This window comes from Nansenia antarctica (assembly GCF_963989245.1).
Source record: "Nansenia antarctica genome assembly, chromosome: 6".
Lineage (NCBI taxonomy): Eukaryota > Metazoa > Chordata > Actinopteri > Argentiniformes > Microstomatidae > Nansenia > Nansenia antarctica.
The window spans coordinates 57,437,617-57,452,612 of NC_137676.1; the positions used below are offsets into that span (position 1 = coordinate 57,437,617).

Sequence of the window (14,996 nt, forward strand, 5' to 3'; positions counted from 1 at the left end):
ACAGACCTCTTCATCACCTCTACCCCCCTGTACAGACCTCTTCATCACCTCTACCCCCCCTGTACAGACCTCTTCATCACCTCTACCCCCCTGTACAGACCTCTTCATCACCTCTACCCCCCCCTGTACAGACCTCTTCATCACCTCTACCCCCCCAGTTTCTCTACAATTTCTACAATTTTCTCTCTACAGTTTCTACACGTCAACGTGTACCGAAACACTTGTTTCCAACGTGGTCCTACGTTTCTCCTACACCAAGACACATACAAAGAGCATAGAAACATACAAAGAGCATAGAAACATACAAAGAGCATAGAAGATACAATCAGAATACAGTCTGCCATTCCTTCTCCCAGCATCGATTTGGTTTTCCTATCATGACTGAAGGACAGATGATTCACTTACTTACACAAGTTTGACTTCGGTAATAGGTCCAGTTGCAATATCAAGTTGGGAACAAAAGATGCCTCCTTCTAATCCATTTGTTCAATTTGTTTACAAAGTCCGGTAGTGGAAAGCAGAACAACGCATTTGTTACTTCACATCCCGCTAGCCATGTTTTCTTCTCATACCAACCCCTCGTAAATCCTCGGTTATACGATTTTCCAATTTTCCCTGCCTTATAAACTTGCTTTATAATTAAATTTGGTCTGGGTGGTCCTAATTCCTTTACTGTTAATTTCTCCTGGTTGCTACGACGGCTGAACGGTGTTTCTTTTAAAGATTCAACCGAGTTGTTCAGAACATTACTAGCCATGGTGAAGCAGGTGAACGAACGTGACGCCGGCCGTATGACATGACGTAAGCACGTACGATTCTTTGTGCATGTCCCAAAACCCCATAGACAAATGACCGAATGGCCTGAAGTTACCAAAATAGATTTTACATGCAAGTCTACGAGAACAGCCTAGTGCAATTTCGAGTAGACTGAAAGTTGCCCTGAAAGGGGCGGGACTTGAAGCTGATTGGAACATACTCCACAGAACACTAGCTGATTGGACTATGATATACTCCACAGAACACTAGCTGATTGGACTATGATATTCAGAAGCAACACTGTCTAGAAGTCATAGAAAAAAAATCTCTCTCTTCTCCCTTTGGTGGGGCATTGTCCAATTGCCCCTAATGAACCAGCCTCCCCTGCGTTGAAACACATATTTGGTTAATATGTATGCTGTTTATTATGGTCATACGATTAGCCACACATTTGACACATGTTATATCGGGAATTAGCTGAATTTAGCTACGTCGCGACACATGAAATGATACGTTGTGAGCCTTATGATCACTTTGCTACGTTAGGTCGTTTAATGTAACTTACAGTACTTGTGTTGACGGATGAAAACGATTAAACAAACCATATTTACTCAATAGTATGATAAGTTCAATACTTACTATTTGTTTGTTTGTTTACCCTTACCGCCTTCCTCTTCTTCTTCCTCTACGTTTTATTACGAGTGCTAGACACATTGGGCAGTCCAATGGCAATACCGCCCTCAAGTGGAACGAATTGGATGAGAAACTTAGGTCGACCTCCCTAAAAACAAACGTAAAGGTTCGGGTTTGTTTCACCTGTTTTGACTGTACGACAGGTATTGGTGTCAGTATCTGTGGCAGGCCTGGCAGATGACGCTAAAGTAGACGCCAGTAATTGTGAGAGACTGTGTAATAATGTCTGAATCAATATATTCTATTTTAAGAAAATGTCATCGCTGAAATATAAATCCACCATATTTAAATATATGTCTTATCATAAACGTGCAATTATATATAATGAATAAAAGAACGCCCTTAATTCGGTGATATCATCATAGGGAAAGGGGACGAACTTCCCATGAAAGGTCTAAGCCCTAATCTAGTGGAACAATTTCCAGTAAGCAGCGTTGCGTCGTCGCCTCTAGTAAACTTTTCTTTCAGTTTTTTATTCCTACATGATATGAAACAAAACAGTCTGCATGTCCTTTAATAAGCGACTGTAACTATGCAACGTCACTTCCGGATACCCACAGTTTTCCAACTTATATTTTGGGATCAGTTTTATCTGATCATTTTGTCAAGCACTTTGTAACACTGTTTTAAAAAGATGCTGTATAAATAACGTGTATTGTTGTCGTTATTATTATTATTATTATTATTATAATGTACTTATTACAGGAGTCGTCCCTGACACTATCAGGCCAGCAGATAGCGCTATCGTCAGGTGAATTATAGAATAGCCTTCCAAAGTTCATTATAATAACTTTAATAATAATAACTTTTATTTGTATAGCACTTTTCCTGCAAACGTTGCAGCTCAAAGTGCTTTATTATTGTAGGAAATACGTTTTGTTTTAGGCGACTTTACTCCACGTTTCTCTCTTTACTTTTTCTCGCTCCATCCTCTTATTTTTCCTCAATAAAAATGCATTCATTTGTGTTGTGGATTGTTGTTTGACTGGCTGCTTTGCTTCCCTTGCTGTATTACACACACACACGTCAAGTCCATTGATTGACACTAAATGATCTCATAACAATATTACATACATCAACATGTAACCGTATGGCCTAGTACAGTAGCTGGTACAGTAAGTACAGTAAGATGCTAGCTCCATAAAGGTCTCAGAAATTGCCGTCGATTCAGCATTGTTTAGTGCCACAAAAGTCTTGGGGCCGGGCCTGTGTTCACATATTAAATGTGTGTTGGGAAAATGTCATCAAAATAATATCTGAACTTTACCATCACTGATAATACAATTGGTGCATATCCAAGACTTTACATTCAATAAATGGAGCTGAACTGTACACAGCGTCTAGACACTCTAGTCCGAGTCATCTTCAGTAAGGGATGCATTGTAGCATTCTGTATGATATTATACTGTGCGGTGTGTGTTTGTGTCAGAGAGAGAGAGAGAGAGAGAGAGAGAGAGAGAGAGAGAGAGAGAGAGAGAGAGAGAAAGTGCTAACCACCAGGGTAACATGTGAGGTGTAGTAAAGAGAGGTGTAGTAAACATGTATTTTTATTGAACTTTTATTTATTCTGGAAGTGAAAGTACCTCCAGCCTCTCTCAGCCACACTACTCCCCTCCCTTCCTCTCCTCTCCTCTCCCCGCCTCTCCTCTCCCCTCAGCCACACAACTCCCCTCCCCTCCCCTCCCCTCTCCTCCTCTCCTGTCCTCTCAGCCACACTACTCCCCTCCCCTCCCCATCTCTCCTCTCCCCTCCCCGCCTCTCCTCTCCCCTCAGCCACACAACTCCCCTCCTCTCCCCTCCCCTCCCCTCTCCTCCTCTCCTGTCCTCTCAGCCACACTACTCCTCTCCCCTCCCCATCTCTCCTCTCCCCTCCCCTCCCCATCTCTCCTCTCCCCTCCCCTCCCCATCTCTCCTCTCCTCTCCCCTCCCCCCCTCTCCCCTCCCCATCTCTCCTCTCCCCTCCCCTCCCCCCCCTCCCCTCCCCTCCTCTCCTCTCTATTAAGCCACACTACTACCCACTGCGTGTTCCAGATGAAACCCCTGCAGCCCAGAGTCATACATATCCTCCTACATGTCTGTACTATCATGTACTATCTGTGACTCCAGGGGAGCCGTATCTGCATGTAGGTGAGAGTCTCTGGGGGGTCTGATGGGTCTGATGGGTCTCTGGAGATTCTGGAGATTCTGGTGGGTTCTGGAGGGTCTCAGATGGTCTTGGGTCTCTGGGGCAGACACAGGTTGTAGTAGGCGTTCTGGTCCCAGAAGTCCTGACCCTTCCAACCACACCAGCCCTGGGGGAGGAGGGGGGGGTGGGGTTAGTTACTGTTTATAATTAATATTAGACCATACACTTGTGTAGTGGACATAGTAGAGGTATAGTAGTGTGTACTGTGTGGGGTGTAAGGGTGCAGTGTATAGGGTGTAGCTACCTTGTCAGTGATGGTGTTGATGTCTTCCCCACCGGTGTAGTGGGGGTCCAGGACCAGGTAGCGGATGTGACCTGTCGTCTCGCTCCAGGCCACGCCCAGGATAGTATGGGCCAGGACGCCCCCCCCTGGACCGGAGGAGCAACAACAACATCAACATCAACAACCAGGTGAGACGCCACTGCTCTGACCCTCCCGGGCCTCCGTAGTCCTCAGGCTGTTACTCACCAATCATTATAGGAGTTCCCTCAGTCAGGAAGTGGTTGGACAGCTCCCTGCCTTTACTGGCCAGCTCAGACCCCTGGCTGGAACACACACACACACACACACACACACACACACACACACACACACCTTATTATTATATTAGACTATTATTTTATTATTCTCTGCTGATGTGTTCTCAGATTTTACTGTGTCATGGCTGTGTATATATATATATATGTGTGTGTGTGTATATACACTCACTGAACACTTTATTAGGAACACAATACTAATACTTGGTGGGGCCTCCCTATGCTCTCTAACTTTTTTCCTTTTTTCCCATTTTTCAGGTGCACTTTCAAGCTGTGAATCTCTGGTTCTACCACACCCCAAAGGTGTTCTATTGAGTTCAGATCCAGTGACTGGGAAGGCCACTAAAGAACACTAAACTCACTGTCATGTTCATGAAACCAGTTTGAGATGATTTCTGCTTTGTGCCATGGTGCATTATCATGCTGGAAGTAGCCATATGGGGACATTGTTGTCATGAAGGGATGCACATGGTCAGCAACAATACTTAAGGCAGTGGCTTTCAAGCCATAAGTGTGCCAAGAAAAGATACATGATTTGAAGTTTCAAAAAGAACAACTGAAATTAATTTAATTTAAATAATTTACCATGCATTAGTCTCTACCCACTTGTTTCTGTTTTTACAGTTTTTTTTTCTGTTAAGTGCATTGTATTGCACCCATGTCCAAAATGTGCTATATCAATAAAGTTGGGTTTTAAGTGTTGTATATCAATAAAGTTGAGTTTGAAGTATATCAATAAAGTTGGGTTTGAAGTATATCAATAAAGTTGGGTTTGAAGGTGACCTGAGGAAGAGGATCTTGGAGGAGACGTCCAGCAGCTGGCTGAGGACCATCTGGACCTCGATGGACCCGATCCACTGGCGGGAGCCCAGGAACTTCGCCTGCTTGTCCCCCACGTCCACCAGCGCCTGGAACACACACACACACAGTGTGTAGGGTATAGTGTGTAGGATGTAGTGTGTGTGTGTGTGTGTGTGTGTGTGTGTGTACCTGCTGTATGTCCCTGTGGGAGGGGACAGGTTTGTGTGTGTAGGCCTGCTGTAGGAACCAGGAGCAGAGCGTCTGGAGAGAGCGGTAGGCACAGCCCCAGCCTGCGTCATCCACACCATCCTGCATGTAGTGGTGGTAGCTATACACACCCTCCACCAGGAACACCTGACACACACACACACACACACACACAAACAATTTATTAAATCTACAATAGTAAAACTGTCCCCTCCCACAGTTGTTCACTGCTTTGATCGTGTGTGTGTGTGAAGTGATCATGCAACTTCATGCATGCATTTTCAAATGTTGCTACGGGCAACGGCAAACAACGGAAGTGATGGATTAGACTTGTACTTTTCTTGCCTCCTGCAGGGAGTTAATGTTCCAAAAGCATTTTGTTTTAGTCCTCTACATTTAGTCCTCTCCACAGAGAACCTGATCCTAAAATCACATTCTTCAAAGTAGCCACCTTTAGCTTTGATGACAGCTTTGCACACTCTTGGCATTCTCTCAATCAGCTTGGTGTGTGTGTGTGTGTGTGTCAGTGGAAAAGGAAACCGTGAACACCGCCCAGCATTCTCTTCTCTAGAATAAGTGGGAGAAAACCACAAAAAAAGCAAAAGGTGGCTACTTTGAAGAATCTAAAATATAAAACATATTCTGGTTTGTTTAACACTTTTTTGTTTACTATATAAAACTATATGTGTTATTTCAAAGTTTTCATGTCTTCAGTATTAATCTTCAATGTAGAATATAACATACTATATAAAATATAACTTTTGACTGGTACTGTATATACCGAAATGTATGCACTCATTGCTCATGTAAGTCGTGTAAGTCATGTAAGTCGCTTTGGATAAAATGGCATATATTATAATATTATTATTATTCTACCTGGGTGTTGTGTCCGGGGTGTGTGAGGTGGAGGTGGGGGGTCCTGAGGTAGCCGTCTTTGTAAGGCTGGTCAGGGAAGTGGAAGCTGTTTCCTCTCCTCAGGAACGGGCGATCTAGCGGCAGATCAAATCTTCCATGTAGCTCCTATACACACACACACACACACACACACACACACACACACACACACATCACTACCATAGAGGAGACATCAGACAGACGCACGCATGCACGCACGCACGCACAAACACACACACACACACACACACACACACACATCACTACCATAGAGGAGACATCAGACAGACGCATGCACGCACGCACGCACGCACAAACACACACACACACATACACACACACACACACACACACACACACACACACACAGACACACACACTCACCTTCCTGTGTGTGTCCAGCTGGTCGTCGGGGACCCCGGCAGGGTAGACCACCGTCACCAGGCCGTGTCCCGGCAGCAGGAAGTGGAAAGGTTGCGGAACAGGAAGTGACATCTTCTTCACATGCTGCAGAGACACGCGCTCCATCTCCTCCAGCTGGCTGACCAGAGCCCCCACCAGATCACCACAGGCACTGCAGGAGACACACCTTCAGCAGAGCCCCTGCAGTTCCACACATTTCACACTACTAGTATACACAAACACACACACACACACACATACACACACACACACACGCACACACACACACGCACACACACACACACATACATACATACATACGCACATAGGCACATACGCACGCACGCACACGCACACGCACGCACACACACACACACACACACACACACACACTACAGACGTACACTCCCAGGGTCTGGCTGGAGGTCACTGTGACGACCACGTCCATGGGCAGGACCAGCCGCAGGAAGTGGTGCTGCCTACTTCCTGTCTGGAGGGCCGGAGCGGAGAGGAGGCGGGGCTCCGTCACCTCTTTCATCAGGCCGAGGTTGATGACGCTCTGGAACACACACACACACACACACACACACACACACGGCCTTGAGCAGCAGCAGGTGTGTGTAACACAGTGTTCAGTAGGGCTGCACGATATTGGAAAAAAATGACATTGCAATATTTTTTTTCTATATATTGCAATTTTCCTGGAGTTGTTACCAGAGGACTTTAATAGCTCTATTTGGAAAGAATTAATTAATTAATCATTCTAGAATGATTGTGGGTGATTTTGTAGGGGAGTGCAAAATATGTCCGTGATGGTATTACATACCGCTTGCCAAGCGACCGGATCATGTTTTTAAAACTGTCTTTGGTAACTGTGTCAATTGGTACCATGTCTTTCGCGAGATGAAAACGTGCATCAGTGACTTATCTCTGCCGTTTGGAACCTTTCCTCGTATGGTGTAACACTGGCAAAGTGCTGCATCCAAAATAGTTTTTTGCTTTGGCGTTCTGACAGATTTCTGACTTTGCACTTGTCATCCAGAGGTCTGTGGTGCCGATTTAAATGGTTGAATAAATTAGTACCCGTTTTTGGTCATCTTTTCTTTTTGGAACCAAAACATTGCAAGTGCCGCGATGTAACTATATAACTGACGATGGTAAAACAATATATATGGTGCAGCCCTAGTGTATAGTGAGACTGGTGCAGCCCTAGTGTATAGTTAGACTGGGGGAAGAAAAATCACTGACTGCAGTCGGCAGCTTCTTGTCCTTCTTCTTAGACTTCTTACTGCTGCTGTCCTCTGTCCTACACACACACACACACACACACACACACACACACACACACACACACACACACACACACACACACACACACACACACACACACACACACACATGGGTCAGGGGTCAGAGCTACCTACTGATGGAGCAGCTCTCTACAGGGGGTGTCAAGGGGAGGTGGTCAGAGGTTGTGGGTAGAGATCAGGGGTCATAGGTCAGGGGTACTTACTGGTGAAGCAGCTCTTTACAGGGCGTGTTAGAGTTGATGTGGTCAGGTGACACCTGCAGGCCGTCATTGGGCCAGATGAACACGGGACTGTCACGCACACTGATGACCACATCCTGTGATGTCACGGCGAGGCGGAGGGACTCAAACCCCCGCGACACTTCCTGCTGGACGTGGCGAACTGGAGGGAGGCGACAGGAAACGTCATCATCAACAACAGTCATCAACAACAGTTTATTTCTACTAATACTATTGCATACTATTACTGCTGCTAGTATCTTCCCACTCCACTGTTGTTGTTGTTGTTGTTGTTGTTGTTGTTGTTCCTGCTGCTACCTCTACTTTATTTCAGTACACCGTCTACAGCTGTATTCTATATGACAAATACACTTTGGTTTGGGGAAACACACTGAGACCGTACACATCTGCTTTAGACTATTAGACGGGTAACACAGCAGGCAACAGCTGCTAAGACATGTCTGACATAGACCCACCTTCAGTGGTATCAAACTGGCACTTGAGCTCCAGTGACCCTCTCAGTCGCAGGATGATGACGGCATCGGAGTCCATAGCAACGGGGTTGGCAAGAACCTGCGGCGCAGACATGACGACGTCACAACACTGACTGTCAGTCAAGACAGGAATATGAAACACCTGCATACAGCTGTCAGCTTTCAAAACATACCGTAGCTAGCTAGCATTCTGATTCACATGCTAACTGGGTTCTCAGAAAGCAACGTTACATTCGTGTTTTAGTCGAAGTGGTTCATTCGCTAGCAGTTACGTGACACGGCAGATTTGATCCCAGTTTTCAAATACAACACCATTTCAATACCAACTCACCATTGTTTAAACGTCGATAATATCCAATACAGTCCTGTTATTCTCAGACATCAGACAGCACGGACAGCAGACATGTTTACAAGTTGGACCATTTAACGTGGCCTTCCCGAAGATGCTCATTGGTCCATATTGAACTAGAACTCCGCCCATCTCCACTGGAGCTCAGTCAGCAGCAAACGGAGTGTAAGCGCCCTCTGGTGGTGGTGGTGATATTACAATAATGAGCCATGTCCTTATATTCAATATTTAATGTGACCAGTTTGAACAAGTACAACCTCTGGTTGTCATCTTGAGATTTCATATCCACAAACCTGAATTTAAGAAGTATTAGCCCTGGTTACTATGAATAATATATATATATATATATATATATGAACAATAGAGCAGAATATGAGCATCAGGAAGACAGGAAGGAACACTAAACCTAAAATGGACCAGAACGCAACAAAGCACAGGATTATTTTTGCTGTAAAATGTTTGATAAAGTGCAGTACTTTGTTTCGCTTAGACAGTATTTTGAATAGCTTTATTAGTAGTAGCAGTAACAGTATTGAAAAGCTTTTTTTGGATACAAATGATGGTACAAAAATATTCTTAACATGTATACGTTTCACTTTTGAACATACAAACATAAACAAAACAACAGTCACTACAATAAGACAACACAGGTCCATTCCTTTTGGCAATTACAATTCACTTATCTTGCTTTATTGCCTTATTTGTCTTTGTGCTGCAATGTCAAGGACCCGAAGCCTAAGAATTTTACTCTCTTACACTTGTGTAATGTGACGTAACAATAAAACTTGAAACTTCATGAGAAATAAATCAAACATTACATTTCATATAGGGGTGGGGCACATTATTCAATTATTCATGGTGCTGGGCGCAAGGCAAGCTTCCATATTAGTCATTGGTGGACAAATTCTATATTTTGCCATTTTCAACAACAAATTACAACCCCATTCAAGTGTGTGTGTGTGTGTGTGTGTGTGTGTGTGTGTGTGTGTGTGTGTGTGTGTGTGGGGGGGGGGGGGGGGGGTTAATGAGGGTTAAGAACAGGGATGTTGTTATATTGACTGTATGTCCCTGTATAATAATAATCAAATAAGCAGCTTAGTATGAGAGACCACGCCCCTGACAGGAAGTCTGGCACTACAGGAAAATGATCCAATAGCAGAGAGCTGCCATGGACCTGGAAACCAGCAGTAGTGGTTTGGTTTGGCATGACGTCAGTGTTAGGTCCCTCGGAGCAGCAGGGAGCCTAGAGGTCTGAGGTCAGAAAGCGGTAGGTCGCTTGTTCGATCCCCATCCCAGGATGAGAGCTGGTGTCTGGAGGGCTGCTGGCGTTATATATGTTGCCGTTGTGCACTGAACCCCTAACAGCTCCAGGGGTGCCTGACGATGGCTGACCGTGTGCTTAGAGCTCTGTTCCCTCCTGGGAGGGGGAGGGGGAGGGGGGGTGTGCTGGGAAGGTTCAGCTCAGCTCACTGCGGTCCCCCCCAGCCTGGTCCGCCAGGGGGAGGTTCTGTTGTGGTGTTGGGGCGGCTGTATGTGGCGACCCATGGCCCTGTGTGAGGCCAATACAGGAAGTCAACAAAATCATTTTAACATCCAACAGCATAGTCTGTAGACAGCAATGCCCCCTCTCTTTTGTTCAATAAGTCTAGTTGGGAGTAGTTCATAAATCCGACAGTTATGTTTGATTATGTTATGTTTATTGTGAAATACAATAAAATATATTGTATATAATATATTGTATATAATACCTGTCCAGCAGCACCTTCACTCGAACTTCCCGAGGCCGCTGTGACACAGGCAGACAGACAGACACAGAGATAGATAGATAAATAGATAGACAGACAGAAAGACAGACGGACCCTTTGTTGATCCCTGAGGAGAAATGACAGTGTTGCAGCCACCAGTGACACATAATCACAACACAAAGGACCCTAAGTGCAGAACACAAAGTCTAAAAGGCTGTGGATGAATAACTGATGTACATACAGTGTTATAAGGTAACAACGCACCTGCGTTTGAGGACCACTGAGGAGCGCAGGGGTCCAGCTGCATCTCATCCATCACCTTGGAGACAAGAACACAGTGCAACTGAGGCAACAATAGAATGTAATAAAGATAATAAGCTAATAAGTCATAAAAACAATAATAGATTAATCTTGTATCAGGATTATTGTTAGCATTGGTAGGCTCAGTTGGTAGAGCCGTTGTTTGGTACCTGTACTGTAGCAATGACAATAAAGTCCATTCATTCATTCATTCATTCATTCATTCATTCATTCATAGAGCACAGCGCTAACAAAGTTGTGGGTTCGATACCTGCTGGGACTATAGACTGAAAATGTATGCCCTGCCCTCACTGCAATGTAAGTCGCTTTGGATAAAAGTGTTCAGCTAAATGGCATATATAAATATCCACACCCACACCCACACCCACACCCACACACACACACACACACACACACACACACACACACACACAGAAGTAGCAGCAGGTTTATTATCCTTGAGTACCTTGATCTTCTTGAAGGTGCTCTGCCTGCTGACGCAGATGCCCACCGTGGCCAGCTGCCTCAGACAGCCCTTCTTAGCGTTGCCGCGGTGCAGTACGATGGAGTTCCTGTAGGTAGCGGCGATCATCCTGTCACAGCGCGCCCGCAGCAGGCTGGCCCCCGCCATCGCCATGGTGCTCTTCTTCATGTCCGACTGCTGACTCTTCTTCTTCTTCTTGGTGCCGAAGGTGCTGGCCGTCTCCAGGAAGCTCATGAAGGTGGGGGCGGAGCGGCGCCACTCCTCCAGAACCGCCTCCCAGGAGAACTGGCTGAGGGCGTGAGGGGACGTCTGCCGCAGGACAGAGTTGTACTCCAGGCTGGTGACCGTCTGGCATTCTCGGTCCACGCGTTTCAGGACCTCGGCGACGAGGAGGGGGGCGAGGCGGGGCACCTCCATCAGAGCGCGGGGGACGCTGTGGAGACGACCACGCACGATGTTGTCCACCACCTTCTCCATGGGCCCGGTCACGATGCGCGTCTTGCGGGACGTCTCACTCTGGACCAGGACCTGGGAGGACGAGGACACAGCCCGGGTCAGGGTCACGCGGCCAGGGTCAAGGGTCAACCTGGGCATGACATTGCAATTTGCACTCTCTCTAACACTCACACTCTTGCTGCCACTATATTTATCTACCCACTCCACTGTTGTTGTTGTTGTGCTTCTTCCTCTACCTTATGTTATTGTTTTTATTATCACTTATTGTTGAGGAGCTCGGTGGCCCCAAAGCGTTTCATTTACAGGGCTGTATTCTGTGTATATGACAATACACTTTAGTGTGAGGGGTTCACAGCTCACTGTCTCACTCAGGGGAACTTTGTGACTGTTGTTGCTTTGAAAAAGGTCACCTCGTCTACCATCACCTCGTCGTCTACCATCACCTCGTCGTGTCTCCACATGTTGGAGAACTACACAACTACAACATATTGTAGGATATACCATAGACTATAACGTCAATATTGTATTAAATACACCAACAACAGGTATCTCAGATGACGACAAGCCCCGTGTTTATTACCATGGTTGTCTTTCTGCTGGGTGAAGGGGAGGCGGGGTGGTCTGTGAGTGTGACCGACACCTCGGCCGGCTCTGGTAGTGTGAAGTCTGTCTGGAGGTGATCTGTCGTGTGACTGAACTGAAGTGTCCGTTTCGAGTGTGTGCACATCGGGAAGAAGCTACGTCTTCGTTTCGCCCCCTGGGTGGGGAGGAGAGGACACCGTTGTTGTTGTTGTCGTATCGTCCCCACCGCACATGCTGCTCTCTCTCGGAACAAACCCCCCAGCGTTGCGACTTCGCAGCTACTCTTGTAGTATCTGGTCAGAAGTGTGCGACACTTTTCGCAGACCGCTTTAGGGAGGTCGTCCTCCTGGGTGACGGGACATCCAGTGATCTCCTCCAGGGCTCTGGTGTAGTCGTATCGGTCGGACGTTTTACCGATGAAGAGATTGTGTTTGGATTTTTTATTGGGATAGTTTTCCCCACAGGCGCGACACGTGTTTAGCGCCGATGTAGATGGCGTTTCGTCATGCGTTATCAGCGTCGAAGCCATTATTATTATTGTTGTTATTATTATTAGCCAGGTTAGAACAGGAAACCACCGCACGTTTCAGCTTGTCGCAGCTGCGTATACTTGTCTGTGGCTGTGTTCGAAATGGCATACTAGCATACTGCATACTAGCATACTCAATTAGTATATACTGCTTACTAAATTCATAATAAGTATGCCAATACCAGCCGACCGAAAATCTAGTACAGTATACATTTCTTGCATACTCAAATTTCACATACTCTACAGTGTAAACGCACTGCATACTCAACATCTACGTCATATCTAGTATGAGTAGTATGCTAGTATGCCATTCCGAACACAGCCTGTCTCTTCCAGCCCCGAGGGAATGTTTTTTATTTGCGCGCATAGATTACGGGTGCGTTCGCAAATACGCTCTGGAAATCTGATCAGCACTTATGGAATGCCTCTTGTCCAATCAAATTACTCGGTCCCTTTGTGACGTTGACCCAGTGTGCCCTACCGGCGCTATCACAGAGAATTTACGAACGCAGTTTACGTTCCTGACAGATGACCCGGAAATGAATACTCGACATCTAGTTCCTTTTAGCCGTTGCCCTTGGTTACCGTTAACCTTTCTGACAACAACGTCCATGTTGTGGTGAAGCTGCTTAATTAAAAAGTGCCATAAGTGAGCAAACCCCTGAATAGACAGAGAATCGATCGTATTGTATGAAAGTGCATCTAGTTCGTTGTCACTAATATAACGTTTCGCTCCCGGCATGAAATCAGGTACGACATTAGCTTGCTGTTCGCTCCTCCAAACTCATATTTTAAACAGTTTTTATTGTGTTTTTTTACTTGCTGTGCCTTTTGTTTGACTTGTTATTTATCTATAAATAGATATATATCTACTGCTATCTATATCTATTTTCATTTATCTATTATCTATAGGCCTATCTATTCTTGTTCTCTCCATGGGATGTCATGTTTTTGATTATTGAGAAAAGCGCTATACAAAATAAATACATCAATCATAATAATTATTATCTAACAGCGTCGTTTTATGCAATCTCTGTATAGTAACTTCACCATACCTGGTGGTAGCGCTACAGCACTCTTTCCTTGTGAATTCCAGAGATGCCAGACAGGGACAACAGCACCACGCTGGCCCACACCAAGAGCCCGAAGGCCTCCAGGAGAACCACCTTCCAGGTACCCACTACTGAGACTGACAGCTAACTATCTGACCACTACTGAGACTGACAGCTAACTATCTGACCACTACTGAGACTGGCAGCTAACTATCTGACCACTACTGAGACTGACAGCTAACTATCTGACCACTACTGAGACTGACAGCTAACTATCTGACCACTACTGAGACTGACAGCTAACTATCTGACCACTACTGAGACTGGCAGCTAACTATCTGACCACTACTGAGACTGACAGCTAACTATCTGACCACTACTGAGACTGACAGCTAACTATCTGACCACTACTGAGACTGACAGCTAACTATCTGACCACTACTGAGACTGACAGCTAACTATCTGACCACTACTGAGACTGGCAGCTAACTATCTGACCACTACTGAGACTGACAGCTAACTATCTGACCACTACTGAGACTGGCAGCTAACTATCTGACCACTACTGAGACTGGCAGCTAACTATCTGACCACTACTGAGACTGGCAGCTAACTATCTGACCACTACTGAGACTGACAGCTAACTATCTGACCACTACTGAGACTGACAGCTAACTATCTGACCACTACTGAGACTGACAGCTAACTATCTGACCACTACTGAGACTGACAGCTAACTATCTGACCACTACTGAGACTGGCCGCTAACTATCTGACCACTACTGAGACTGACAGCTAACTATCTGACCACTACTGTGACTGGCAGCTAACTATCTGACCACTACTGAGACTGGTAGGTAGCTAACTGACCACTACTGAGACTGGCAGCTAACTATCTGACCACTACTGTGACTTTGGGAGGGTCACAGTAGCACACAGGGTTACCCTAAGATGAATGTAACTCAGCTGTAAGGTTGTTATTGTGCTGAGCTTGCTGCCTGC

The 14,996-nt window shown here is 45.7% G+C and overlaps 3 protein-coding genes and 1 long non-coding RNA gene across 4 annotated transcripts in view; 2 read left to right on the top strand and 2 right to left on the bottom strand.

The window, feature by feature from the left end:
* Positions 1–14,996, top strand: part of LOC308161191 (histone H3.2) — a gene marked incomplete at its 3' end in the record, with an annotated part of 320,132 nt that overhangs the window by 67,585 nt on the left and 237,551 nt on the right. The gene's annotated exons all lie outside the window — the stretch shown is intronic.
* On the bottom strand, positions 3,625–8,937 carry LOC308159438 (ufm1-specific protease 2-like). The gene is made up of 12 exons (XM_080533222.1): positions 8,829–8,937; positions 8,480–8,576; positions 7,989–8,166; positions 7,724–7,781; positions 6,880–7,034; positions 6,458–6,647; positions 6,056–6,199; positions 5,162–5,326; positions 4,955–5,079; positions 4,104–4,180; positions 3,879–4,003; positions 3,625–3,740 (listed from the first exon to the last, which is right to left on the bottom strand). The coding sequence occupies exons 2-12, from the start codon at positions 8,553–8,555 to the stop codon at positions 3,654–3,656; spliced, it is 1,380 nt and encodes a 459-aa protein (XP_080389348.1). The 5' UTR covers positions 8,556–8,576; positions 8,829–8,937; the 3' UTR covers positions 3,625–3,653.
* Positions 10,261–11,467, bottom strand: LOC308159784. The gene is made up of 4 exons (XR_013937490.1): positions 11,358–11,467; positions 10,856–10,910; positions 10,595–10,632; positions 10,261–10,395 (listed from the first exon to the last, which is right to left on the bottom strand). It is a non-coding gene; the product is annotated as an uncharacterized lncRNA (long non-coding RNA).
* Positions 14,041–14,996, top strand: part of map9 (microtubule-associated protein 9) — a gene marked incomplete at its 5' end in the record, with an annotated part of 15,260 nt that continues 14,304 nt past the window's right edge. Inside the window, one exon of the mRNA XM_080534667.1 lies at positions 14,041–14,115. Coding sequence (XP_080390793.1) covers positions 14,041–14,115 — 75 coding nt within the window. The remainder of the gene's footprint in view (positions 14,116–14,996) is intronic.